The 27,776-nt window shown below is 47.2% G+C and overlaps 1 protein-coding gene across 1 annotated transcript in view; it reads left to right on the forward strand.

Moving 5' to 3' along the window:
• Positions 1–27,776, forward strand: part of TEDC1 (tubulin epsilon and delta complex 1) — a 618,264-nt gene that overhangs the window by 456,442 nt on the left and 134,046 nt on the right. The window contains exon 7 of the mRNA XM_086937156.1: positions 772–981. Coding sequence (XP_086793282.1) covers positions 772–981 — 210 coding nt within the window. The remainder of the gene's footprint in view (positions 1–771; positions 982–27,776) is intronic.

A 27,776-nucleotide genomic window follows, 5' to 3' on the forward strand; every position in this document is an offset into this window, starting at 1 on the left:
TATCACAGAAAATACGATGTGAGTTTGTCATAGGTAGTGTAAAATTCGTATCAGTCGCCCCTCGCTGGAGTGTAAGCAATGCATTGGCACAACTGCCCAATCTGCACTTCTCAATCATAGTTTGCATAACCATCGGGGTAAAAATGTACCACCCGTAGTAAAAAGTACTTCACCTTAGCTGCTGAAAAGTAGAAAACAGTATATTCTGGTAATTACGGTTGATGGTATAACCCACCCACAGTAATATCCTACCGCTAGTAAAATAAAGTGACCAATGCTATTAACATAACTTCCCAGCAGAATGGTCATTTACCACAGTGTTACTTCTGCAATAAGTTCCGGCTTTAATTTAGTTTCCTTTTTAAGACTGTATGTAATGTGTCCGTTTTATTGTGTTCAAAAAATAACTTTTTATAATGTATCGCTTTTGACATGGTTGCCTACTTATGTTTAACACAGCTACTCTATGTCACGTGCGCAGGAATGCCTTTCTCTAGAACACGATACTTGGAAACTTTTTATAGTTTACCTTTCGTCGATATTTTTCTTTTATCTCCCCCTCAGATTATAGATCACTTCTATTACATTTTGCCTCACCGCTCATCTTTATGTATGTCTGCAAATGAAACAAATGCTAAACAGCTTCTGACGGGTTACAAATCCGTAGCCTCGGCTTCCTAAAATCCATACCCATATATTGTGTATGCTAATGCAGCATTAATGAAGTTCCAGGAAGCTGCTTTGTCATATTAATGCCGTATTTTTCCACAGGAAAGTGTATTAAAATCCAAGCTTGAAGACAGAAGAGATATGCAGGTACAAGACATTGACAATCAGAGCTTTGCCCTACCAGTCCTTGATACTTGTCCAGGGAATCACAGCCGTGTAAAGGAAATTGAAGAGCTGACAGAAGAGTTTGTGGCGCTTCACAATGATTTACAGGAGATGGTTACTTGCAAGAGGGCCTCGTGGAATGAAAAGGTAAGAATTGTGTTTTTGGTCATTCAGAAAAATGAGGTGTCACCCCATCACAAGCCTTGATCTCTCAGTCTCCCCACTTCTCTCTCAGAGATCAAGGGCCACATGCATCAAGTTTTTTTTCCGGAAAAAAACCTTTTCTGATGCATGAACCCATTTCTATTTGCAAATTAGGTAATCATAATTTTTTGCGATCATCTAAGTTGTGAATGCATTTAGGGATTCGTAATTTGCGATTCCCGTAAGGCGATGCATCAAGCCTTTCCTAACTGCAAACTGTGCATTTAGAAAACGCTAATTACTATCAACTTCAAGTTGATTGTAATTTGCGCATTCTTTGAAAAATACACAAAAATGCATTTTTCAAAGTTACATTTGGCACACACACATGCCCACGCTTACCTTTTTCGGGGAGCATCAGGGGAGCCTTAGGCCCCTGGCACCCTTGGACTTGCATTCTCAATTTGTGATTATCAATTTGGTAATCACAATTTGCGAATGCATTGCCATTCATTCCTATGGGCCTATAGGACCATAGGAATGAATGGAATGACATTACCTAATAGCAATTTGCAATTTGCGAATCGCTAATAGGTTATGTTAACTCCTTCACTGCGGCGGCTATTCTGCCGCAGTGCTAAGGGGGCGGGGCGGAAGAGCGGCGGGCGCATGCTGGTGACGGAACCGCTCCGTCACCAGCGTCGGTTGCGCTTTACTTATGACGGAGCGGTTCCGTCATGGCCCCGCCCGCTCAATAGAACGCTCAGCGAAGGCGCGGAATTCGCGCCGCACATGAGCGGCGGGCGGGCCATGACGGAACCGCTCCGTCATCAGCACAGCGCCACCGCAGCTGATGACGAAGCGGTTCTGTCATCAGCACTTAGGGGGTTAAGGAATCGTAATTTATTTTGCGATTCCTACATGCATAAGGATTTGTGATTCCCAAATAGTGATTCCTTAAAAATTGCTATTTAGGAATCGCGAATCCTACTTTTGATGCATGTGGCAGCATATCCTTTAGTGATTGGAGTATGAATGAGGAACAGAACTGCACCAAAAAGCGTCTCGGGCAAAATCTGCCTTTTTGTCCACTTGTGTTTGAAAATACTTGGGTTTGCACATAAAACAAAAATCTTCAGGGCAGATTTTGTGGTTCGACACACAGAGTGTATGTTTGGGCTGCCCGGGCCTTCACAGACTGCTAAAACATGGTCCAGGAAATTTAGACAACACACAGAGATTCTGATTGGCTGTTAGCAGTTAGAATGTTTTAACAGCTATTCAGACGGGCTCAATGTTTGGCCCATCAGATTGCTAATATGTCAGCAGTAGTAGTGGCCACGTTTTCATTCTGTCAGAATTGGGCTGTGTGTGTTAGGCCGATTCTGATTTGCTACCGGTAACAAGCACAACAATGATTTCATTAACTGCATTTGACCCGTTGTCAATGTGATTCTTCCAGTGATTCATGGATAGCTTCAAAAACAACTTGCAGTTTCCTGTGTTTATATCTTCTCCACACTAAAACATTCTGCCCCAGGTTATATTTAGTGGGTCCTTTTGTCTGGGTCAATGGATAGCAAACCCACCTCCTCCTACACCACAGCAAGTGGTTGGTAGATTCAGGCAGAACAAACCAAAATCTGTACTGCATCTAAAACAATAGTGCTCAAGAGTGGGTCCCGATCTAAGGTTGCCATCCCAGTCAAACTCTCACCATCCCCCCAACGTGTGCTGAACATCGAATGTCACCGGATGACTGTTAACACAGCTGAAGGATTGTTGTTCACTACAGAGCAATGTATTAAACAGCGTGCAAGAGAATGATAAATGGGTATGTCTTGCACGAGCAGAACAATGTCTCACACAGAACTAGGATAAGATGGAACAGGACAAAACACATTTGTGCATGGAATTGGAATAGTATGGAACAAACTTATACCAGAATTTACAGCATAGCACTGTCAAATGGATTTTAAAAAAGCAAGTCAGCTTAGAGGCCAATTCGGAGTTGCTCAAAACACTCTAGAAAGCAAACTGTTTATCCAGGATGGCCGCAGAAGAGCAAGTCTGTATGGTAGTGACAGGCTTTAAACTTGCGTGGTAAGAACAAGGATATCTCTACATGCGGATTGTCACAAGATTAGAAGTACCCTTCCTTGCTGCATCAGATGCTCATACATTGGCCTCGCCTGTTCCAATTCTGTATGGCGCCAGTTATGTGCACCTTTAATGTTTTAGACAGACATCGGTCAGGACATGCACCATCCCAGCATCTGAGATGATGAACGCAGACTGAGGGACGTTTACTTTGCTGGTGCTCCCACTGCTGAGGGTCACTATAGTGATAAGGATACACACACAATCTGTGGTCCAATAGTATGCGGCCATGCAGATACAGAACAATTTCTCACATTCTTTGCACTTTCCTTAAATATTCTTTAATTGTTCTTCTAAGGTGTTGGACTTTGCACAGTGTATGGAAAACTAACTTGAATCTTGCGCAACAGAGACCATCGTCCTTGTAATCTGGGGTTGTGGTGTTTTGCACCTATTCTTCAACAGGTGATGTTTGATGCCTCTTCCTCTACCAATTGAAAGGAGTCCTCACAAACTCCAGTCACATTTATTTCCTGTCATGGCTACAGGTGAGTGTAAAACACTAGTTTATTTGTCAACCTTCTCTTTGCCCCCTGGGGTCTTTGGCTGCACTGGAAGATCAAATTTCCATGTCTGATGGCTAAACTCAGTGCTCATGAGTCGCTACTCAAAGTGAGTGCCTGCAAAGTGTGGAAAACCATTACTTATCCAGTTTCTAATGCAAGGAGTTGTGTCATTTCCAGAGGAGATATAAGATAAAAAGAAAGTTGGACTCTGTCAGGCACGTACCATTTACTGAAGGAGTTTGCTCCTGAAATGAAATAGCTTTAGGATGCTGGGCGCCCACACCACAGGAATCCTTAAACAGTTAGGTGCAAGACCAATTGGCAAACTCTTCATCCCAAGAGAGCTAAGACTAACATTTATACCATATTTCCCCACGTTTCCTTGGGAAACCATTGAGTGGCATTTTGGGCTCCTTGGCACTGTTATGTGCGAATTTGATTCTTATAAATCTTTTCTTCAGACTGCAAACTCCCATAATGGTTTTCATATTTTGGTTACCCCAGAACCCTCGTTGCATGAAGATACATGTGATGACTCTTCCTAGTTTACTTTTCTGGCATATGAAGGAATTAACATGTTGCTTCTGGTGAGGGTGTCTGCGATGACACAATTTCCCCATCTTAGGCCCCTTTACAGGCTTGTCCGTATTAGTATCCCAATCCAAGGTTTTTTTATTGAACAAGTGTTAGAAGGGGCGATCCCAGAGGCCAGGTTATGTCTACCCGACTCCTCCGTGACCCACCTCTCCCACCAATAATGCCGAGCCTTAGGAGGGATCTCCGCCGGGGGAGACCTCAGGTAGCGAATCGTACACACGAGGACCACACCACACTTACGAACAGACACCACAACGTGGGTTTCGTTATCAACTTCTCTATAATCACATAAAAAGTATTATCACTCTTAGATACAATGATCGAGGGATCGCAGAAAGTCTCAAGTCTTTAGGGATGGGGTAGCGGGACAGTCTTAGTATCGTAGGCCAGTACGGAGCGTACCCTGCGCACAGCTCTCAATCCTCGAGCCGGGGGGATAGGGAAGATGGTAGCCGCACTGGTGGTCCTACTCACTTGCAGGTGATTCAACTCGGGTTGGTAGCGTCGATAGTCCAGCCGGACTAGAGAGTTCCTTGAGCCGCGACGACGTCAGCGGGGCTCGCTCTGGAGGAAGTTCTGGGGGAGCCGCGACCACGTCAGCAGGGCTCAGTAGGTTCGGTAGAGGTCTTCAAGATTCAAGCTCGAGCCGCGACGAGGTCAGCAGGGCTCCGATGGTTCAGTTCCAAGAACGAGCCGCGATAGCGTCAGCAGGGCTCAAAGAGTTCACGAGGTTCAGTTCAGCCGCGATCAGATCAGCAGGGCTTCCTTGTCCAAGATACAACTGCCGCTAGTTCAGAGGCGGGCCTTGATATAGTCCAGTGGCCCTTTGATGTCCGGACCCTCACAGGCGGAGGTCCGAGGCTTTGGGGGCGGCCCTTGGGTGAGGTCCGGCGGTTGGTCCTTTGATCCCTTTGAGGATGTGTCCGGGAATTCCCAGACGCCCAGCAGGTCTGGAGCCAGCACTCGGGGAGGCCAGAGGTGCAATCGAAACTGGCCCCCAGGGGAATGCCAGAGGTGTGACTGAAACCAGTCTCTCAGGGGAGGCCAGAGGTGTCACCGAAACTCCTTGTCTTCGCTCACTAGGGTAGCCCTCACCCTCCCAACGGCTGGCACGTCTGGAGCCTACGCTGCGCTGGGGCTGGGGTCATGCTAGGCCCACGGAGTCAGGGATCTCGGGAAGGGACAATGGCTGCCGGCGGCTTATGGGGCCTTGCGGGTTCAGGGCGCGCGGGCTGGGAAGGTGGCCGGGGACAGGCCAATGCGGGTCGTGGGCGTTTGGCCGGACATGGCCAGGGCAGCTAGGGGTCTCTAAGTACGGAGCTGGGCTAACGGGGAGCCGTGTCGCGGGGGGGAACCACGCCACAAGGCCAAATCCAGCACGCGCACCCGCCCCCAGCTGAAGGCGGAGAGAACTACCCATCCCCTTGGGGGTTCTCTTCACTGAGGCGGAAGAATCGGGACAGGCCGTTGGCATTGGCGTGGTCAACACCTGGCCGGTGCTCAACAGTGAAATCCATCCCCTGGAGGGAGATGGACCATCGCAATAACTTGGGGTTCTCCCCTCTCATTTGCATTAGCCACCGGAGGGGTCGGTGGTCGGTCTGGACCCGGAAGTGAGTACCAAACAGGTAGGGTCTCAGCTTCTTCAGGGCCCAAACCACCGCGAAGGCCTCCCGCTCGATGGTGCTCCACCTTTGTTCTCGAGGGAGTAACCTCCGGCTAATGAAGCCACTGGCTGATCCAGGCCTTTCTCGTTCAGTTGGGACAGGACGGCCCGATGCCATTCTCGGACGCGTCCGTCTGGACGACAAACTCTTTGGAGTCAGTCAGTCAGTCAGTCAAATTAACTTTATTCGATTCAGTTAAAATCATACAAAGGACATAAAAACAAGATTATTTACAATTAAAAACTATTAAACAATTTCTTTGCAATCGAATTAATTTGACATGATAGTTAAAAAAAGAATTAAAAAGTTATGCATACTGGTTTAACTAGTTCATACATTTTCTTGTTCTGGACGCTGCCACTAGGAAATTTGCCATGGCAAATGTGATGCGTATGTTTCCCAGGGATTTTAAATAAAGCATGGCTGGTCTCACCTGTAGGAAACCAGCTTCCCTTAAAACAGGTAACAAGTGTTTTTTTCTTACTACAGAAAAGAAATCACAAAACATAACAAAGTGCATCGTGTCCTGAACTGAAAAATTGTCACATGTGCAGGGAGGTGCTAACTCTGGTTTCATCCAGGAATTAAATTTACCCAAATAAAAATGTATAAGATTAAACCTAAATTTGGTTAACAAAAATCTATGAAAGGGGTTTGTGACAAAACATAAATAGGGCTCAATTGCAGGGGAATAGAGTGAGAGATAATGCAATCGTACTGTAGACTTTTGCAATTCTGATTCTTCTCGGAGCAAACGTTCCCTTGTCATAAACTGTTTTTTAATTATGTCCACGTCCTGCTTTGTTATACCAGAGGGAACAGTGAATAAATCTGGGCGACCCAGATCATTGAAGGATTTTTTTATATAGACCAACCATGGGCACTTAAAACAATTCTCCAGACTCATCACATCCCTCATGATCATATGATTTAACGTTAATTCTGGGTTTAACCAAGTCTTAAGCCAATATATCAAGGGTGCCAGTCTCACTTTATCCTGGACGTAATCCAGGCCAAGTTCCATATGAATGGAGAAAGTCGGGGAAGATTGGGGGAGGGACAGGAGAGAACGTAAAAACCTATTCTCCGCTAGTTGGATTTTATCTATGCATGCATAGCCCCATAATGGTGCACCATATAGGGCCACGGGAAGGGATTTACTATTATACACCTTTATGATTGCTTTCATTGGTCTATGTCCCAACCTTTTGGCAAAACCTAGGGTAGCCATAGATGTTCTTGCAACCGCTAAACTTTTAGCTCGTATCTGAGGACCCCAGGTCCCCCTACTATCGAAAAGCACTCCCAGATATGGGAAGACATGCACTCTCGACACTACCTCACCTCTGCAACAAAATGTTTTTGCTTTGGCCCTTTTCCCCTGGTGGCCTAAGACCATAGTGTGAGATTTAGTGGCGTTAACCCTCAGGTCGAGCCGGTCCATAAAGGACCCAAATGCGTCTAAAAGCTTTTGGAGGCACACCCCTGTACGTGCTATGAGTACAGCATCGTCCGCGTATAGGAGAGCAGGGATCTTAGCTTCTCCTACACGCGGAACGTCTGTAGCTGCCCCTTCTAGGTGCTTTCCTAAATCATTTATGTAAATTGTAAATAGCAGGGGGGCTAATATGCAGCCCTGCCTGACTCCCCGCTTCGAATGGAAACGGGTAGTACATCTACCCTCTTTTGTTACCCTAACTGCGGCGAAAAGGTCCCGGTGTAAGGACGCTATAAACGCCACCAAGTCTTCCTCAATGCCCATCTTTAGTAAGATTTCCCATAGCTTGGATCTGTTGACCAAGTCGAAGGCCGAGGAGAGGTCCATGAACGCTAAGTACAAGGACCCCTCCTTGACCACCGTATACTTAGCGGCCAACAGATGCAAGTTTGAGCACTGTTCTATTGTGCCTCTCCTTTCCCTAAAGCCGTACTGAATGTCAGCTAAACCCCCACATCCTTCCAGACTGTCCCTCAGCCTTCCCAGAAGGACTCTGCCCAAGATTTTTATTGCAGAGTCCAAGAGGGATATAGGGCGATAACACCCTGGGTCGTCCCTTTGGCCCTTTTTAAATATGGGGACTATTGTGGAGGTCACCCATGTACTTGGAGGGGGTGATCGGTTTACAGCTGTAAACACCTTTGCCAGGATTCCAGCCCAAAGTTTGGGGGAGTGAATATAAAAGTCGGCTGGTACCCCGTCTGGGCCTGGTGCTTTATTCTTTGTAGTGGCACGAATTGCCTTTTCCACCTCCTCACTGTTGAAATATAGGGGTATGGCCACCGGACCCGGAGTGTTTTGTGGATCGGTGCAGTCGCACCTATCGCCATACACGGTACTGAAATGAGCCAACCATCTCTCATCTGGTATCACGCAATCAATATCTGTGTTGGGTGAATCCGAGAAATATGTGTGGTTAACCACTGCCCAGAACTGCCTACTATCCCGCAATATGTCAGTGGAGGTAAGTTTTTCCCACGCCTCTTGTTTAATACTGTCCCGTCTGTTTTTAGTAGCCTTCCTGTATTCTTTTCTTAGATTTGCGACCAAGGCTCTATCCCTAGGAATTGTTTTAAGGGCAGATTTCAAAGCTTTAAGGGCCTTGGTGCAGGCTAAGTCAAACCACCTGTAGGGCTTTGACTCTCCCCTGCCACTATGGGCCGTAAGGTTAGAGGACACTGTATTACATATTGCCTGAAAGGCGTCCATGATGTCCTGGCCTTGAGAGGTCTGATCTAAGCAGGCCATAATGTGATCATATATCTGTGGGCCGATGTCCTTTGGAGTAGTCGGGGGCCTGCAACACAGGGGTAGTGCACATGGCGTGCTTCAGGGCTTCAAATGCCTCTTGGCAGGCGGGGGTCCAGCTAACCTTCTTCGGCTGGTTTTTGGAGGTCAATTCCGTGAGGGGCACTACGATGCTGCCATACCCCTTTATGAACCTTCGATAGTACCCCGTGAGCCCTAGGAACGCCCCCACCTCCGTTTGGGTGGAGGGGGCCTCCCAGGCCACGATCGCATCGATCTTGGGTTGGAGGGGAGCTAGGAGGCCACTGCCGACCTGGTGCCCCAGGTAGACCACGGACCCTTGTCCGATTTGACACTTACTGGCCTTAATGGTGAGACCCGCCTTTTGTAGGGCTAACAAGACCTCCCGGAGATGTTCGGAGATGTTCGGACCAGTGGGAGCTGAACACCGCAATATCGTCCAGATATGCGGCGCTGAATTCTTCCAACCCAGCCAGTACCTGGTTCACCAGTCTCTGGAAGGTGGCGGGGGCGTTTTTCATGCCGAAGGGCATCGCCCGGAAATGGTAGTGACCATCTGGGTAAGCATGGGCGGAAAATCCGTTACGCTTGCGGATTTTGCGGATTTTCGGTAAATTCGCAATCCGCGAACGCTCGCGAATTTACAGAAAATCCGCAAATTCGCACGCAGCAGATTTTTTTTTCTTGGTGATACAATTTTGCGGTGTAAGTTCGCAATTGCAAACTGGTACAAAACCCTCGCGAACTGGCAGAAATCCTTGCGAACACAAAAAAAGCATTCAGCAGGTTCAAAAGTTCAAACTCATCATTAGTAACCATTCCCTGTAGTGCTTCCTGACAAGGGCCCCTCCAGAGTTCAGTTGCTAGTTGCAACAATTGTATGACCCTGCTCTGACCCTCACAGCAGGCTCATAGAATAGCTACAAGTAGGCCACAAAGGTCCTGGAGAAAAAAAATTGCACTGCAACAGAAAGCAAATTACAGATAAGGAAGCAGGTGCCAGACTGGAATTTTAAAACAGTGACACATTAATAAATCAACCCCAAATTAATTCATGTCAGTTGAAGCAGGCAGGTGTGCTTGCTTTTTCCCCCCATAATCTACAGTGATGATGAACCAGAGGGTGGCATTGATGTACCAGAGGGTGGCATGGGTGAAACAGAGGGTGGCAGGGGTGAAACAGAGGGTGCTGGGAACCTGTGATGATGAACCAGACGTAGAAACAACATAATCGTGACCGTTGCGAGCCGACATGTAAGTTCGCAATTGCGAACTGGTACAAAACCCTCGCGAACTGGCAGAAATCCTTGCAAACTGGCAAAAATCCTTGCGAACACAAAAAAAAAAATCCGCGAGAATTCGCGGATTTTGCGGATTGCGAGTTCGCAAATTCGCGAACGCCAGATCCGCAAAATTCGCCCATGCTTACATCCGGGGTGGAAAAGGCGGATCTCTCTCGGGCCCCTTCGGTCAGGGCGATCTGCCAGTATCCACTGGTCAGGTCGAAGGGGCTGAGGTATCGAGCAGACGCTAGGCGGTCAATGAGCTCGTCTGCTCGGGGAATGGGGTGAGCGTCGGTTCTGGTGACGGCGTTGAGCCCTCGGTAGTCCACACAGAATCTCAGCTCGGGGACAGCGCCAGGGGCCGCGGCCTTGGGAACCAGCACCACGGGGCTGGCACATGGGCTGTTGGAGGCTTCGACCACTCCCAGGGCTAGCATCTTGGAGACTTCGGCCTTGATGCAGGCTCGCACTCGGTCGGGAACGCAGTAGGCCCTGTGCCGTACCGGGGGACTGTCCCCGGTGTCCACATCGTGGACGCATCAACTGGTGACTCCGGGGACGAGGGAGAAAAGGTCAGAGAAATGTCCTAATAACTCGCGACAGTCCTCGCGCTGCTCGGGGGTGAGGGAGGGGGCGATGCTCATTCCCTCTACGGAGCCGTCCTTCTCCTTCGCACACAAGAGATCGGGGAGAGGAGCCGTCTCTTCTTCTGCCCCATCGTCGGTGGCGAGGAGTAAACTCAACTCGGACCGCACGAAGTGGGGTTTCAGGCGGTTCACATGAAGAACCCGTAAGGGATTCCTCGGGGACTAGACATCAACGAGGTAGGTAACCTGGCTTTTTCGTTCCACCACCTTGAAGGGACCTGTCCACTTGTCCTGCAGGGCACAGGGTTCCACAGGGGCCATCACCCAGACCTGCTGTCCGGGTTGAAACTCGACCAGAGTGACATTCTGGTCATACCACCTTTTCATTTCCTCTTGACTGGCCTCGAGGTTTGCCTCGGCCAGCTCTCGGAACTTCCGAGTTTGGTTGCGAAGAGCCAGAATGTATCGAAATACATCTGGTGGGGGTTCCAAGGACGCCGTCTCCCACCCTTCCTTGACCAGACTGAGAGGTCCTTGGATGGGGTGCCCGTAGAGCAGCTCGAAGGGGCTGAACCCTAGGGACTTCTGGGGGACTTCGCGGTACGCGAACAGGAGGCAGGGGAGGAGGACGTCCCACGCGCGTCTCGGGGCTTCCTCGAGGCCCATGATCATCCCCTTGAGGGTGCGGTTGAACCGCTCGATCAGGCCGTTACCTTGGGGGTGGTACGGGGTGGTGAACTTGTACGTCACCCCGCACTGTTGCCAGAGAGACTTCATGTACTTGGAGATGAAGTTCGTTCCTCTGTCGCTCACTATTTCTCATGGGAACCCCACCCGGGAGAAGATCCCCATGAGGGCCCGCCCCACCACTGGGGCTGTCACTGTTCGGAGGGGGATGGCCTCGGGGTATCAGGTGGCGTGGTCCACCAGGACCAGAATGAACCGGTGTCCTAAGGATGTTCGGGGGTCAAGGGGCCCCACGATATCGATTCCTACCCGTTCAAAGGGGGTACTGACCACAGGGAAGGGTTGGAGAGGAGCCTTGCGTCGCCCTCCGCTCTTCCCGCTGGCCTGACACGTGGGACAGGATCTGCAGTGGGCCTCCACATCAGAGCGAATGTGTGGCCAGTAGAAATGGGTGACCAACCGGTGGTACGTTTTATCTTGACCCAAGTGTCCCGCTAAGGGCACATCGTGGGCCAGGTTCAGGAGGAATCCGCGGAAACGTTGGGGTGCCACCAGCACTCGGGCTGACCCTAGTTCGGCGGACTTCTGTTCACTATATAGTAGGGCGTTTTCTCAATAGACGTGGTGGGAGCCGGACTGGTCACCGGCGGCCTGCTGCCGCGGCCCCACTAGAGAGGGACAAGAAGTCTGCTCCAGGCAGTACTCCTCTCGGGAGGGCCCCCCCTCTTGGCGCCACTTGGCCAACTCAGGGAGATCGTCCGTGCTCAGGGCTGGCTCACCAGCTTGGTCCAAGGGACTGGAGTCGGGGTCGCTGCTTTTACCGGGAAAGAGGTCAAGGCCTTCCGTCTGCCCGCTACCCTCTGGTTCGGAGGGGACGGGCGAGGTAATTCGGTAGTCACCTCCACGGGGGTTACCACCCAGGCCGCCATGGATCGGGTGGTCACGCAGGCCCACTCGGGTAGGCCCACCATCTCAAGGTGAGTCTTGTGCTCTACTTGCTTCCAGGGGGAGCTCTCTAGATCGTTACCGAGGAGACAGTCCACGGGCATGTCAGTGCGGACTGCAATTCGTAACTCTCTGGAGACGCCCTCTCACTCGAATGGGACCTGAGCTATTTTACAGGTGCGGACAGAGTTGTCCGCGGAGACCACTCTGCAGGAGGCACGGGGTACGATCTGGTCTGGGGTGACTAGGTGTCCTTTTACGGCAGTGATACTGGCCCCGGTATCTCGGAGAGCTCCAATGCGGAATCCGTTGACAGTCACCTGCTGTCGGTATTTCTCAGTGTTATCTGGTAGGAAGGTACCGGGGACCATTTCTCTATCCCCCAGGGAAACTAAGGTCATGGCTGCTGGTTCCCACCCCTCGGGGTCCTCCACCTCCTCTTCTTCTAGGGCTACGTTGGCGAGGTGGCGCACAGGGGGACCTGCAGGAGGGCTCTTCTTGAGCAGGGGGCAATTGGGGTCATTGGCATAGTGCCCTGTCTGATTACATCGGTAGCAGGCTGTGGTGATTCTGGGTCCTGATCTAAGGGGAGGGAATCCGGCCTTGGCGTCCGGCGGGGGAGTCCCTGTCTGGTTCCTAGGGGGACTGCGGGGAGGCCCTGCCTGGGAACCCCTCTGTCTATTCTGATTCCCTGCACCTCTCTGACGGGAAGATCCTTGTTTGTTGCGGTTATAGTCCCCCACGGGCCCGCGGGGGACTCGGGTGTTCACCCACCGATCAGCCTCGACAGCCAACTTCCGGGGGTCGGCCAACTTGCTATCCAGGAGGTGCTGTCTCAGTTCTACAAAGCAATTGTCGGATAGGTGTTCATAGGCGATGAGGTCTACAAGTCCTTCGAAGGTGGATACCTTGCTGCCCTTGACCACCCTTCCAAGGCCCGGCTGTAGAAATTCACATATTCTACCCATGTGGTGCCGGGGATCTTTTTGCAGTCTCGAAATCTCTGCCGGTAGATCTCCGGGTGAGCCCATAGCGAGCCATGAGGGCGTCCTTCATATGGGTGTAGGAGTTCGTGACGGGGAGGGCAGATCTAGCAGGGTTTCTGTTCCCTCGCTGAGGAAGCGGCCCCACAATCCGGCCCCCCAATCTTTCTCAGGTACTCGGTGGGCGGTCATGGCAACCTCGTAAGCTTTGAACCACTGCTGGATATCGTCATTCTTATAGTATTCCTTTACTACATCCTTGGGGATGTGTACCTTCGGTTCGACCGGGGGTCCAGGGTCTCTGTTCCCCGGGGGTCGGGTCTCTTCGTTTCGGGCTTTAAATTCGAGCTCTTTCAAGCTGTGCTCGTGCTCGAGTTGAAGTTTCTTCCCTTCGTGCTCCCGCTGGAGCTTCTTTTCTTCCAGCTCCCGCTGGAGCCTCTTTTCTTCCAGCTCCCGCTGGAGCTTCTTTTCTTCCAGTTCCCCTTGCAGCCGTAATTGCTGTACGGCTAGTTTCTTTTCCACCAGCTTTAGTTCTCCTTCGATTTTAATTCGGGCTAGTTCTAGCTCGTGGTTTCGGTTGCGCTCTCAGTCTGCCATTTCTTCTATTGACAGACCTCTCTCCATGCTGGTATTTCGTGGCAGGGATTCGGATCCCTCTGCCTTCGGGCCGTCCGTTTCAGTCGGCGGCTCTCCCTCTTCCCCATTTCCTTCTGTCGCGGGGAGGGGGGCCCCGGGTTCTACCAATGTCGTCAGGGCTTTCTGGAAGTCATCTTTGGTGCTCAATCCAGTGGTAGCGATGCGGAAATCTTTACAGAATTGTTTCAATTCCTTGTGTGTATAATCTTCCAGTTTTTCTTTCAGAAATGCGGTTTTCTCGCTGGCTCCGGTGAGACTCATGGTTGCCCTTGTTCGGGTGGTGTGTCAGTCGCTTTACTGTACGATTCTAGACGTAGGCTCTAATCCCGTCGCTTGCCACCAATGTTAGAAGGGGCGATCCCAGATCTACCCGACTCCTCCGTGACCCACCTCTCCCACCAATAATGCCGAGCCTTAGGAGAGATCTCCACCGGGGGAGACCTCAGGTAGCGAATCGTACACACTAGGACCACACCACACTTACGAACAGACACCACAACGTGGGTTTCGTTATCAACTTCTTTATAATCACATAAAAAGTATTATCACTCTTGGATACAATGATCGAGGGATCGCAGAAAGTCTCAAGTCTTTAGGGGGTAGCGGGACAGTCTTAGTATCGTAGGCCAGTACGGAGCGTACCCTGCGCACAGCTCTCAATCCTCGAGCCGGGGTGAAAAGGAAGATGGAAGCCGCACCGGTGGTCCTACTCACTTGCAGGTGATTCAACTCGGGTTGGTAGCGTCGATAGTCCAGCCGTACTAGAGAGTTCCTTGAGCCGCGACGACGTCAGCAGGGCTCGCTCTGGAGGAAGTTCTGGGGAGCCGCGACCACGTCAGCAGGGCTCAGTAGGTTCGGTAGAGGTCTTCAAGATTTAAGCTCGAGCCGCGATGAGGTCAGCAGGGCTCCGATGGTTCAGTTCCAAGAACGAGCCGCGACAGCGTCAGCAGGGCTCAAAGAGTTCACGAGGTTCAGTTCAGCCGCGATCAGATCAGCAGGGATTCCTTGCCCAAGATACAACTGCCGCTAGTTCAGAGGCGTGCCTTGATATAGTCCAGTGGCCCTTTGATGTCCGGACCCTCACAGGCGGAGGTCCGAGGCTTTGGGGGCGGCCCGTGGGTGAGGTCCGGCGGTTGGTCCTTTGATCCCTTTGAGGATGCGTCTGGGAATTCCCAGAAGCCCAGCCGGTCTGGAGCCAGCACTCGGTTGGCCAGAGGTGCAATCGAAACTGGCCCCCAGGGGAATGCCAGAGGTGTGACAGAAACCAGTCTCTCAGGGGAGGCCAGAGGTGTCACCGAAACTCCTTGTCTTCACTCACTAGGGTAGCCCTCACCCTCCCAACGGGGGCTGGCATGTCTGGAGCCTATGCTGCACTGGGGCTGGGGTCATGCTAGGCCCACGGAGTCAGGGATCTCGGGAAGGGAAAATGGCTGCCGGGGGCTTATGGGGCCTTGCGGGTTCAGGGCGCGCGGGCTGGGAAGGTGGCCGGGGACAGGCCAATGCGGGTCGTGGGCGTTTGGCCGGACATGGCCAGGGCAGCTAGGGGTCTCTAGGTACAGAGCTGGGCTAACGGGGAGCCGTGTCGCGAGGGGGGAACCACGCCACGAGGCCAGGTCCAACAACGAGGCACTAAAATGTGTACATATGCTAATGGGGCTCCCAATGATCCGTAGACACTTAAGCAGATGTCATCTCAGGCTCAACTTCAGACTACACATAGATGTATCTCTATCTTCAGTAGTTGTATATCAGTCCCACCCCAACAACCTGGCTCATATACCTAAAATGCAATAACGTACTTTACACAATTTGAAATCTACCATGGATGGCTGCTTTAAGGAGCTTACATTTCGTAGTGCTATTCTGTCTTCTTTTACTTTGATAGATTACAATTCTTAGAGCCAACCTTCAGCAGGCGTAGTATATGGGCTCCCTTGAGCTTTGTAGGAGAGAACTCCACATTCTAATTTACTTCAAGGCTTAGGTACCAATATAGATTCCAGATTCCTAGGGTCGTTGGGAGGACTGAAGGCTAGAAGATACCATGTTTAGATTTTCACATAATTGTCCCTTTTCATTCAAAATAACCCTTTAAGACAATGAATTGGCCCACATCCTGTATCCTTCATTTAGGGGTTTGCTGCAGAACTAAATCCATTCCAAATAACACCCTTACAAGAATTGCTTTGTGACCAGGAGTGGATTAAAGTATTGATGGTTGCACTAATACAAAGTTTCACCTTCGACTTTAATTCAGCCCACATGTTTAACAAACTCATGGCAGTCGTGGGGATTTGTGTGAGATACCAGAGCGCACAAATTGACCACTAAAAGTCAGATAGGTTGATGGTCACTGCCACTCCTCAGAAATCCTTACCTCTCCTTCATCAGAAAAACCTCTTATTCAATTTTGGCCTCTCCGAAAACATGCTGAAATCCTTTGTGGTTTCATCTCAGCATTTACCCTTCATTTTGAGATAGGTTTAGTTGTTAGGTTGGTGTTCTTCTATCAAGGGTTCTGTTATGTTATGTTAATGTTATGTGTGTTTGTATACTACTGTTCACCCGGGAGGGTGTCCTGGCGCAGAAGCTCTATGGCCAAGCCTAGATGAAGAGCCAGGTCACCGGTATCATGCAGAATTCAGTAACTAAGGATGCTGCTGTGATGTGCACGGCAGGGTGTTCCAGGCAGTAGGAGTGAGATAGGGGAAAGCACGACTGCCAGATCCGGTTCTGCATATGTGGGTGCTGCATGCAAGTAGGAGTCCAGATGATCAGAGGTGCGGTTGATTTGTGGAACTCTGCCCAGTTGTTGCTGTATTTTGGGCCAATGTTATGTAAGGCTTTGTATGTGTGCATGAGAAGTTTGAAGAGTGCTTGTTTATGGATTGTGAGTCAGTGGAGGAGGGCGGTTGAGGGTGGCCCTGTCGCTGAGTTTTGTATGTTCTGGAGTCTTCTGGTCAGTTGAACATTGATTCGGCATGCCTCTTCATCTCTCCTCTGGATTCCCCACCTCATTTAAAAGAAGATGAAATGCAGTTTTCACAAGAGCTGAGCCACCACCAGCCTTGCCATTGAGAAAACTCTTGCAATGGACACAATGTAGTGAGAATGGCATCACAAGGGCTGCCCCATTTGAATAGCCCTACACAATTCCTATCTTCAACCATTCTGTTCGGACCCACTATGTCAACAATAGTAGTCTGGAACAGAAAAATCCAAAAACGGCCCACGGTGCTAGAAGTTTCTTTTAAAGAATTCTATTTTTTCCAGCTTGATAGAATTTGGCCTTCCTAAAGACATCAGTCTGCTTATAGTAAAAGAAAAATAATATAATTTGTACTCTTCCATAACTTGGGGAAACTCCGAAAGTAAAGAGGAAGCTCACTTTCTCAGTACATGGCCACTGCCTGTCATGCTGCAAAAATACAGGATTGACTAGGTGTGTGCAGCGGCCACCAGTAACAGAGCACAGACCTCAACTCTTTTTACTTGAACATTAGCCGTTAATAATATTTTGAGGACATTTGTTCATCACTGCATTAGATAGGACCAAACTCGAAAAAGTTGCAGTGAAACAATATTTTATCCTTAAAAATATGCTATCCAGACTCTAGATGTTTGCTTCTAATATTTGGTGAAGAAGGGGCTGTCGAATTAGTTTTTCATAAATGCTATATTGACATTATTAATCATCATTCAAGTACACCGAAGAGGTAATCAATATTACATAATGAGATTTCATCCCTAGGATTTGCAAGGATGGTGGAATTCTAGCCAGACCTATAAAATGTGTATCCTGTTCCGGTGAAAATTATGTTTCAATAAATGTCCGCTAAACTATATTCGAAAACAAACAACCTAAAGTAGCATCATCAGTAGCTAAACATTTGGTGGGTTGTCTAAGCTGTTATTACATGACTCTACTATTGTCACAATTGAATTATCATAAACTCCTTTGACAGTGGCCAACCTACTTTTATTGCGATCTGTGCTTTACCTTTCATCTTTAGCATGATATATGCATTAGTGAGACAAAGGAAATTTCTATATGCGGTTCCCGTTTCCGCCGTAACCGCAGCTGCAGCCACAACCAGCAGCGGTCATACCCAATAGAGTGACATCAAGGAATCCGGCCCCTGACGTCTGCGATGGCCCAACTGAGAACCCAGTAACCGGTAAGAGCTGCTGGCGCCATTTTTGAGACCAGGTGGTCGGGTGAAAGGTCGCGAAGAGAGCGCCCATGTACTCTCCCCCAGCAAGAGTGTGCGCAGCCCGATCTTGCCCGGAAAGCTAGAAGTGTCTCCTTGCAGCCACATGATGCTCAGACCCCTGCGTTTTGCGGATACTATTATAAAAATGTCCGCTGCTTCCAGCAGCTAGAAGAACAAGGAAGGCCTGCACCAGAAGTCACAGTGATTGCAGGTGCGGGAGAACGCCTCTCTCCTGCCTAAGGAACGATGCCCTGCTATGGCGCCTGCAACGTGTTGGCCTGTGCTGCCCTGCTCAGGCACCTGCAGTCCTGCCCTGCTGCCTATGGGAAGCAGGGCGCTGAGACTGTGCTACCTGCTGCCTATGGGAAGCAGCCTGCTGTGCTGCCCTTCTGCCTATGGGAAGAGGCCTAATGTGGCGATGCTGCCTGCTGCCGATGGGAAGCGGTTGGATGCAGCTTGCAGTGAAGGTATATTTATGCTTCCTGTGATGGGCGCTGTGCAGTGATGGGGCAGGTAGCCCACCATCCCTCCTGGGAGGAGCAGCTGTAGTAACTTCATGGGCCTTTGTGCTGTGTAGTGCAGCCGTTGTGCCTGCTGGCAGCTGCATACTCTGCTGATCCAGTGGAAGTGTCTGTGGAGGAGAGAGGTGGGTGCAAGGTACTATGATGGTCCAGTGAAAGTCCTGTTGTGATGTGATTGTTTACTCTGTTGATGCAGTTGTGGTGGTTATGGGAGGGTATATTTTTTAGCTGTAGTTTTTGTGTCTATGGGGGCATTGAGCTGTGATGATGCAGTTGTAGTGATTGCATGGGACAATGTTCTACGATGGTGCAGAGGTGATGCTTGTTTAAGGCAGAGCCCTGTGGTGATTGAACAGTGGGGGGGCACTGTTGTGTGATGGTGTACGTGTGGCACACTGGGTAGGAAACATGGTGGAACAGTCTTTAATCAGAGGTGGTGGCTGTCTGTGAAAAGAAAAGAACTGTAATGTGGCGATGTAGATGTCATTGCTGCCAGGGGGGGGGGAAATGTGCTATAATGGTGAACTGCTGGTACCTGTGGGAGGAATGGTGTTCCAGTGGCTTCATAGGGCCATTACTGTTTCATTGATTGTGGGTGTTTCTGTATTACGAAATAATAGGACCCTGTATATGCAAATTAAGTTTGGGCTGAGAGTGTCCATGCCGCCCTCCTCTGTCTACCAAAGGTACCCAGTGAATTTGATGCTTCAATAATGATTCATAACTAAGACTATAAGGTTCAGGATACAATTTCATGCCTATCTAATGTTAAAACTATACAGAGCAGGTCACCCTTGTGATGTTCCTTGCATTGCCATGCCCACTACCCCTCCTGTTTTGTTAACCTAGATGGTGTTGGGTAATTTTCAAGGCAGACACAGTGGTACCACTCTATGTAAGTGCAGTTGCAGGCTGTCATCTATCCTCCTCAGCGCTCTTACCACTCGTTCCTGCCCCCACCACTTGCTTTGCATTCTTTCCTCTCCTCATCGCCTACTAGTCCCCCAAGCTCCCCTAACTTGCTGCAGTAAGTAGGAAGCTGAGCAGGGCTAGAAGGCGGAGAACAAGTGTGTAAGCTTGTCAGGTTGTTTAAATTATTTGCTTTATCAATAGTAGTAACACATATAGTAGAAACGGCGAAACAAAAATCAATAGCTGATTATTTCTATAAAAAACCTCCTCAGCAAGCCCATTTATACATTCCAGACTCAACCAGGAAAATGGATCTCAATGGAGGCCCAGCGGCTACACCAGCCCCACTGTAGATGTAATATCTCTCATAACACCGTCCCCCAGAGCAAATGATAGACACAACCCGGTGCATCAGTAATCAATAAATGCAGTGCAATAGACATATAGTCTGAAAGCCCTCCGGATAGTATGGCGGTAGAAATTGATCTATCAACTAACGTTATGGGAAAAGATCAGAAAGGCAAAAATGCTACCCACATCACAACCTGCCTTTCAACCTCTACAGATAGCCTGTTGAAGGCCCAACCCCGCTTAAAACAAACAACATAACCACAGCTGCTCACATCCACAGCAACAGGGAGGAAAGAGGTGGCATCGGACAACACGGCTCAGTAGGCTGCAGCCTTAGGTCAGCTGAACAAGTAGATCTTGAAGTCTTTAAATTGGGTCACTAGGGAACAGATGTAGGCCCTGGCCTATATGGGGCTCTGATTTGCAGCAAGGACAAAAACATAACAAATATTATAGAGACTGAGAAAGCAATTGAGCAGCAAGCGCTCCAACCATTACCAGGTCACAGCTCCAAGAGGAGAACGAGCATCATGGAAAACCTTATATCATCTGCCACCAAAAACATTAAAAATAACAAAGAACAAGACAACCTATTGGCTTCCATAAGCGCCACCTTAGCCACCACAGTAAACGCCCTGACATGGCAGTCTGACACATTTGAATTGCAACTTGACTTAAATCAAGTTCTGGCCATCTCAATGTTAAAATTAGAGGAAAAAGTCAGTGCCCTGGCAGAGAGGTCAAAAAATGTTGGAGGCACACAAATCCCTTCATCATTCTTCTACCACCATATTGCAGAGAAATTGTGTAACCTGCCAGACGCCCTGAACCTAATGATAATAGACATAAAATTGGCCTTAAAACTACACGTAAGAAGTACCCCTAGCAGGCCTGATCTAAAACCAACAGACAAGGAAACTGGACAAACTGATTAAAGAATGACCTGCACACTGGAGCCTGCTGGTAAGGTAACCTCATAAACACCCCCACTGCCGGGCATGACGTCACCAATGAAAGTTCTTAAAAAATTTCCTCCGCACACTCTAGCAGGAAACTACAACCAGGGAGTCTCTCTACCTCCCATAGTACAGGAACTGGTCCCAGAAGCGAAGGATAAATCTTTGCATGTCCATTCTAACGGCAGAATAACACCTGGAGAAAACCAGTGGTCCGTTGCCTTATCAAAAAGAGTGAAAAAAGACAAAAGAAGGCCAGAAGTAAAGAAGAAACGTTTCTCAAACCAGTTTCCACCTAAGCAAAAAACAAAAGACAACATCCTGTCCAGCGTATACCCAATGTTCAAAGGGAGTGGAAAAGTGAAGAATGAATTAAAACCTGCACAATCACTTGCTTTCCCACTCCATGTAACTCTGGCTTTAACACCCACTCTATCTAAGTCAAATGCAAACCCCATCATGACACAAAGCTCAGCAATATTACCCACTATGCCAGGAACACACCCACAGGAGGTGCAACTCTGCCCAGAAATAGAGGGCATACGACAAAAGAACCTGCACCAGAACAATCTATTGAACCCCCACCCCACGGCACCGTGACATTAGCTCTCTCTCCACTCAAGCAAAACTTAAGTTCCATCACTGTCCCAAGTCCTTGATCTCCACCTTCAGTGTCTATCACCCATACACAGAGGGCACAACAATCATCAGGTTGTTTGCCGACAGAAGCTGCGCAGTAAGTTAACTCAACAGTAAAAGTAAATGCTGATCCACGGAGAACATCAACCGTACGTGACGGGATTGGACCAACCTCCAATAACCACCTCCCCATGTCCAAACCCACAATGAAGGTCAAACTGAAAAATGTTTGGGCGAGGTCGGACCGACGAAGCGGGTTGTCATCCCATACTACACCTCGGTAGGGAGTCACAATGTCCTAACTTGCTCCAATTTCCTACGGCTGTTTTGGGCCATCCCTACCCAGTCCATAATTAAGTCTGAGGACATTTTGAGTGTAGAGTCCAAATCCACCCCGGAGTGCAGCAACTGGAGGAAAGCCACAGTCTTAACATTAAAAACAAACCCACTGGCAGAAGCTATACTGGAATGCAAGCCTATCCTTGAGGAACGTGGCATAGGAATCTCTACAATGTCAGCGCACAGATATCCAGCTCCATCAAAAAAAGTTACTTAATCTATCCAACCCAAAAGCTCACCCCTACAGCATTCTCACCATCAGAAAAAAAAAAAAATATATATATATATATATATATATATATATATATATATATATATATATATATATATATATATATATATATATATATATATATATATATATATATATATATATATATATATATATATATATATATATATATATATATATATATATATATATATATATATATATATATATATATATATATATATATATATATATATATATATATATATATATATATATATATATATATATATATATATATATATATATATATATTTTGCTCCTACTGACTGGAGATGGCTGCCACATATCTTGTCCAGAGAAGCAACAGCTTATTCCTAGCATTGGGTGCCCACCAAAGACTCAACAACTCATAACACTTCTGTCATGTAATGTGGCTGGTCTATCAAGACTATTAAATTTAGAAACCTCAAAATCACTGTTAATGGCATCTGATGAACTCTGTTTACAAGAAACATGGTCATTAACTCCCCTAACAATCACTAGCTTTCAAGGGGTCCATCAAGTAGCAAAGGAAAAAAACATCTTTGGAAGGCCATCGGAAGGCTTGTCAATCTATCTGAATCTCAACCTGAAACCAACAATAACAACAATCCCAACTCAAGATGAGATGCTTCAAGTGCTCTCACTTGAGAGGCTTAAGACATCAGCCTCCCGAATTAAGATTCTCTTGATTAGCGTCTATTTTAACAGCTTCTGCGCGAGCTAAAAGACTGAGCCAGCTGAGAGGCAATCTGGACAAAATTCTCTGTAATCATGCAAACCATGAAATAGTAATCTGTTGTGACTTCAACCTGCGACATCTAGGATCATCTACTGCCGACTGTCTACCTCTAAACCCCTTAAGCATACAACTAAATAAAATCTTAAGTAAACATGGACTGAAGTCCACACAGACCATAGGTAATAATCTTGAGCCATCACTACAGTTTTTGAAAACCTTCAGGGGGAAAAGCACTATTGACTATGTTTTCGCCTCAGAAAAAAGTATGGAACCCCTTGAGAGCTTCAAAGTACTTTCCTCACACAAGAGTAATCAATTTACACTCCGCACAATTTTTAACCTTAGTTCATCTAAACGCGAAGATCACAAGGTACTGGGTACCTCTCTCAATGACGAATCTGCATTTTTATTCCGGGGAATAAAATGGGGCCCAGCCAATCTGCAGAAATTAACATCATGGAAAGCCACTACCGGACAGTCCGCTAGGCCCAAAGTGGCGAATATCTATTAACTCATCTATAACCAGGGGCATCCATAAACTACTGGATTCTTGCCTAGCTCGTGGGCAATTTCAGTCACAACTTCCTGACAAAAATCTATCTATTTTTACTAGCTCACGGCTCATCCGTAACCTGACGGCAAGCAACAAAACCCAGAACCAACAAGTCAAAGCTGCGTTGCAACTGGAACTTCAAGGTGCAAGAAAACAACATAAGCAATTGGTATGGCAGGTTCGTAATCAGCAGAGGGACAAGCAATGGCAATATGTTGACTCGATTATGAGCAAGCGCAATCGGGCCAATTTATGGAGGCATATCAAAACAAAATACCCCAGGATGCTTCAATTAAGCTTTGTGGTCCTTGCATGTAAAAAAGCTATATGTAGTCAAACAATAGAGAACTTTCTCGCCCAAAATCTTAGACCTTGCCGACGTCTCAAACGGCTGTGTCCCTAAATATACGATCAATAACATCCAAAAAAGCGGTACGTAGAATACGAGCTTCATGTGTACCTTGCCCAAATGGGCTCCCAGCCCAACTTTTCAAAGAAGATTCAGCATTATGGCCTGCAATACTTTCTCCACTGTTTACAACATGCTTCAAGTTTCATCAAGGGCCTGACAGCTGGGGATGATCAATGCTGCACCCGATGTTTAAAAAGGGTGACAGAGAGAACCCCATCAACTATTGCCTGATTGCCTTGTTGGATATTGAGGTCAAGATCTACGCCTCTGATATTTTAAAAGTCCTTGAGATATGGGCAACAACAAACGCAATATTTCCATTTTGCCAAACAGGCTTTAGACCTAACTCCGCCACACTGGATAATATAGTTACTCTATCCTACCTCGTCCACCCAGTGAACAGGCAGAAATCTTCAGCTCTTTTTGCATGCTTTGTGGACTATTTGTCAGCGCTCAACCTGGTGTTTAGGGGCATTTTATGGAGCAAACTCCAGGTGTGGGGCATTCCAAGCGGCCTGCTCAATGCCACCATATCATTGCATTCATCAACTTGGGTGAGGGTCAAGCTGTCAGACACTGCATTAACCAGGAAGGTCACCACTGACGAAGGTCTAAAGCAAGGGTGCGTCCTAGCTCCAATCTATAAACAGCTGACATGTCTCTGGCACTAAACATCTCCATTCTAATCTCCCCCAAAAATCAGAAAAACCAAGATCACGATATTGCAGTGTGCGGATGATATTGTTCTGCTTGACAACTCAAAAATAGGAATCCAGAGATCCCTAAATGCTCATCACATATACAACACGGCAAACAAGATGATAGTAAACGCTTCAAAAAGAAAGGTAATATAATTTGGATGGATGAACAAGCAAACAAATTGTAACTGGTCTCTTGGCCCCTTAATTCAAATAACGGGAGCAAAATCTTATAACTATCTGGGCAAATGGCGCACCTAAAACACACTTGCGCCACCTAAAGGATAAGGCTGCATTAATTACCACCAGACTCTACCAACTGCACGGAGTCCTCGAAAGCCCCACCTGAGCCCCCATTCGAAAAGTGCTCAGGGCCTTATTACTCTCTGCAGTCATCTAGGGCAGCAAGGCCTTCCCGGGCCAACTCATTAAAACTACGGAAAAACTGCATCTAAAAGCCTACAAAAGAGTGTTTAAGTTGCCTTATTACACCAGGGGATCTCTGGTGAGACTTGAATTTGGCCTGGAGGGATTAAATGGTCTAGCATGGGGACCTTTCTAGAATATTCTAATAGATGCATCTCGGCCACACCCTGCACCTTGAAATGTATCCTTCAGAACATATTCAAAACTAAAAACAGTCCTTGGTCCACCTATTTAACAGCGGAAGCAGCCACTCTCCAAATTGATCTGACTGTGCTAAATACTTAATCAATTACGCACACAGCAGTAAAAAGCATATTGAGAAAATAGATAAAATTCCTCTCGAAGACCGCAGACATGGAAAACATCAAGTCCACACTGCCACTAAAGGCCCTGGCAGCCTCATACAACAACGACTGCCATGCTGGCCTCCAGGTACAATCATATCTTAATTGTACAATCAGGAAAACCTGCCTAACCCAAAGTCTGGCTGCGAGGTTGCTGGCATTACAAATTAAAGAATTCAATCCAATCTGGCCGCTGCTCTCTAATATTGTTATGTGCAGGCTATGCGGCTAAAAATCTGAAACTTTCACACGCTTATTATTTTGCTGCCTGACGTTGCTCCACTTCCTGCGAATATTACTAAAGTCACTTTTTTAATTCATGGCATAAGAACATGCAGCAATGCCATGAACTGGATTTTTAGCAACATGGTCCCCCTCAAACTGGCAAGAATAGAAACATTTTTTAAAGTGGTGCAGGACCTTTTTAAAAAAGCAGAAAAAAGCCCAGAGATGATTGCAGATTGACAATTTCCTGCACTATGGACATTAGGCAATTTAACTGTAGTGGATCTTAAATCATGTTTCTTTTCTTTGGATATTACAAGTCTGTCTGTGTCAGACAGTTCTACTATGATTTACTGATTTCATTACGCGACCGCAGGCTAACATTATGCATAATCTGATATTTGGATATTTGGATCACCGGTTAAAATTGATCCTCAATAAAAGAAAGCAAATGAGGAATTCAGTAGCTACTACACAAAGAATAAGAAACAACATCTGGTGAGTAGATTGAAAGTTTCAATCCTCTTGCCTATAAAAGAGTTTGTCTAGGGAGACCAACTAAACCCTATTCTAACTGGGAGTCAGGGAAGCAGAGAAAAGTGTCCCATAGCAGAAATTATGTAGACGTTCTCAAAGGTAAAGTATATTGTATAGCATAAAGCCACACAACAGAGATGTTGCAAAGAAGTCTGTACCTCTTAGAGTCTAAAGGGAATCTGAATAAAGCCAAAGTGCAATGCCCAATTATACCCACCAAAGAACCTTCTAGAATTTTAGGTTGCGTGTCAAATAAAGTCTCATCTTCAAACAACAGACTTGGCAGCTACACTCAAAATGTCTTTCCTTTTTTCTACACATTAAAACATCCTTGAATTACTCCCTGTTGCATATTCCGCTCTGACAGTAGTTCTCCCTTGCTTTGTTAAGTCTTCTTATCTTTGCACAAGATACTCTGTTCAAACCTCGTTATCTCTTTCACACAATGTGCCTTTCTTTTACCATAAGATCATTCATCTGCACCTGCAGAGGAAAGAAAAACATTGCATCCAACAAGCATTCACATTACAATTAAACATTGTGAAATGCAAAAGCTTAAGGCCTTTGGTCAATTTAAGCAGCGCAAGCATGTCAGTGCAGGTTTTAAATGCATGATTACAAATGCTTATACAGTTGCAGTATAGGTGAATGGATGCATTTTCAGTTATGAAATAAATTAAGAGTATTATTTAAATATGTAAACATGTGAGAAATACAATGTTATTCAAATCACACAGATATATATATATATATATATATATATATATATATATATATATATATATATATATATATATATATATATATATATATATATATGAGAACTGTGACGTGTTACAGTTAAGAAAATGTTAAAATACGCACACATATAAATGTCAAGATTACACAGTGGATTCACTTTCTGGAACAAAAGGTTACATCACACAAGTACATAAGGCTATGTTTGGCCTAATTTAGCTTGAAAGGGTGAAGCCAAAATTACTCTGCTCCAGTCCACCTCGTGTCTGGCAGGCTTTTCTTTTGCTGCTCCCACAGTAGTACTCTGAAAACGGTCACCATAATGGGAACGCAAAAGCAATTCTAGCACGGCATGAACTGGGAAGTCCATGCTGGAACTTGGGGTGCAATGAAATAGGGGGCACATGTTGTGCCCCCTGAAAGCATCCCCATGGCGGCAGAGGCATGGGGGCACTGTAGGCCCCACCTTTGTTTCCCCACTGCCTGCCTTTTCATGGCGAGCTCACCGCCTTGAAAAGGCTGGCGGTGGGGAAACTCGAAATATGCTCGGCAGACCTCAGCAGTCCCGTCTTGCTTATTGGATACCTCTGTCCGATGCGCCACTGCCAGGGAATGGCGGTTCCCTGGCTCAGCCGGCGCAGCTGTTGATGGTCTGAATGGCCGCATTGGAATAGGGTGACCACAGGACCGCCAACGCTCAAAGACGGCCAGACTAATTGTTTGCCACTACCAGTTTCAGATTTGGACTCTAGATCTCTCCATCGGTCTTCCACCAAATTCAAGAACTCTTCCCCACACCTGACCTGGAACAGGTCAAATTATGTCTATGTGCATATGTAGTGTCTAGTGTCTTAAAACATGCAATATACTTGCCTGCAATCTCAGCACCTTTTGAAATAAGGATTCTTATTCAAATGTTTGAACATAGGAACTTCTGAAAGAACTAAATCATAGTTTGAAAAATATTGAAAACTACCCTGTTTATAAAATAAGCTTAGTAGAAGACTATAAGAAATTCCATACGTCAAAGGGAAATGATGGTACGTAATCCCCTCTGCAACAGACGCAGGCAACTGAGGGTACACATATCTATCTCTTGCATTCATAGTTTCAATATATT

The sequence above is a fragment of the Lissotriton vulgaris genome, chromosome 9 (genome assembly GCF_964263255.1).
Source record: "Lissotriton vulgaris chromosome 9, aLisVul1.2, whole genome shotgun sequence".
NCBI lineage: Eukaryota > Metazoa > Chordata > Amphibia > Caudata > Salamandridae > Lissotriton > Lissotriton vulgaris.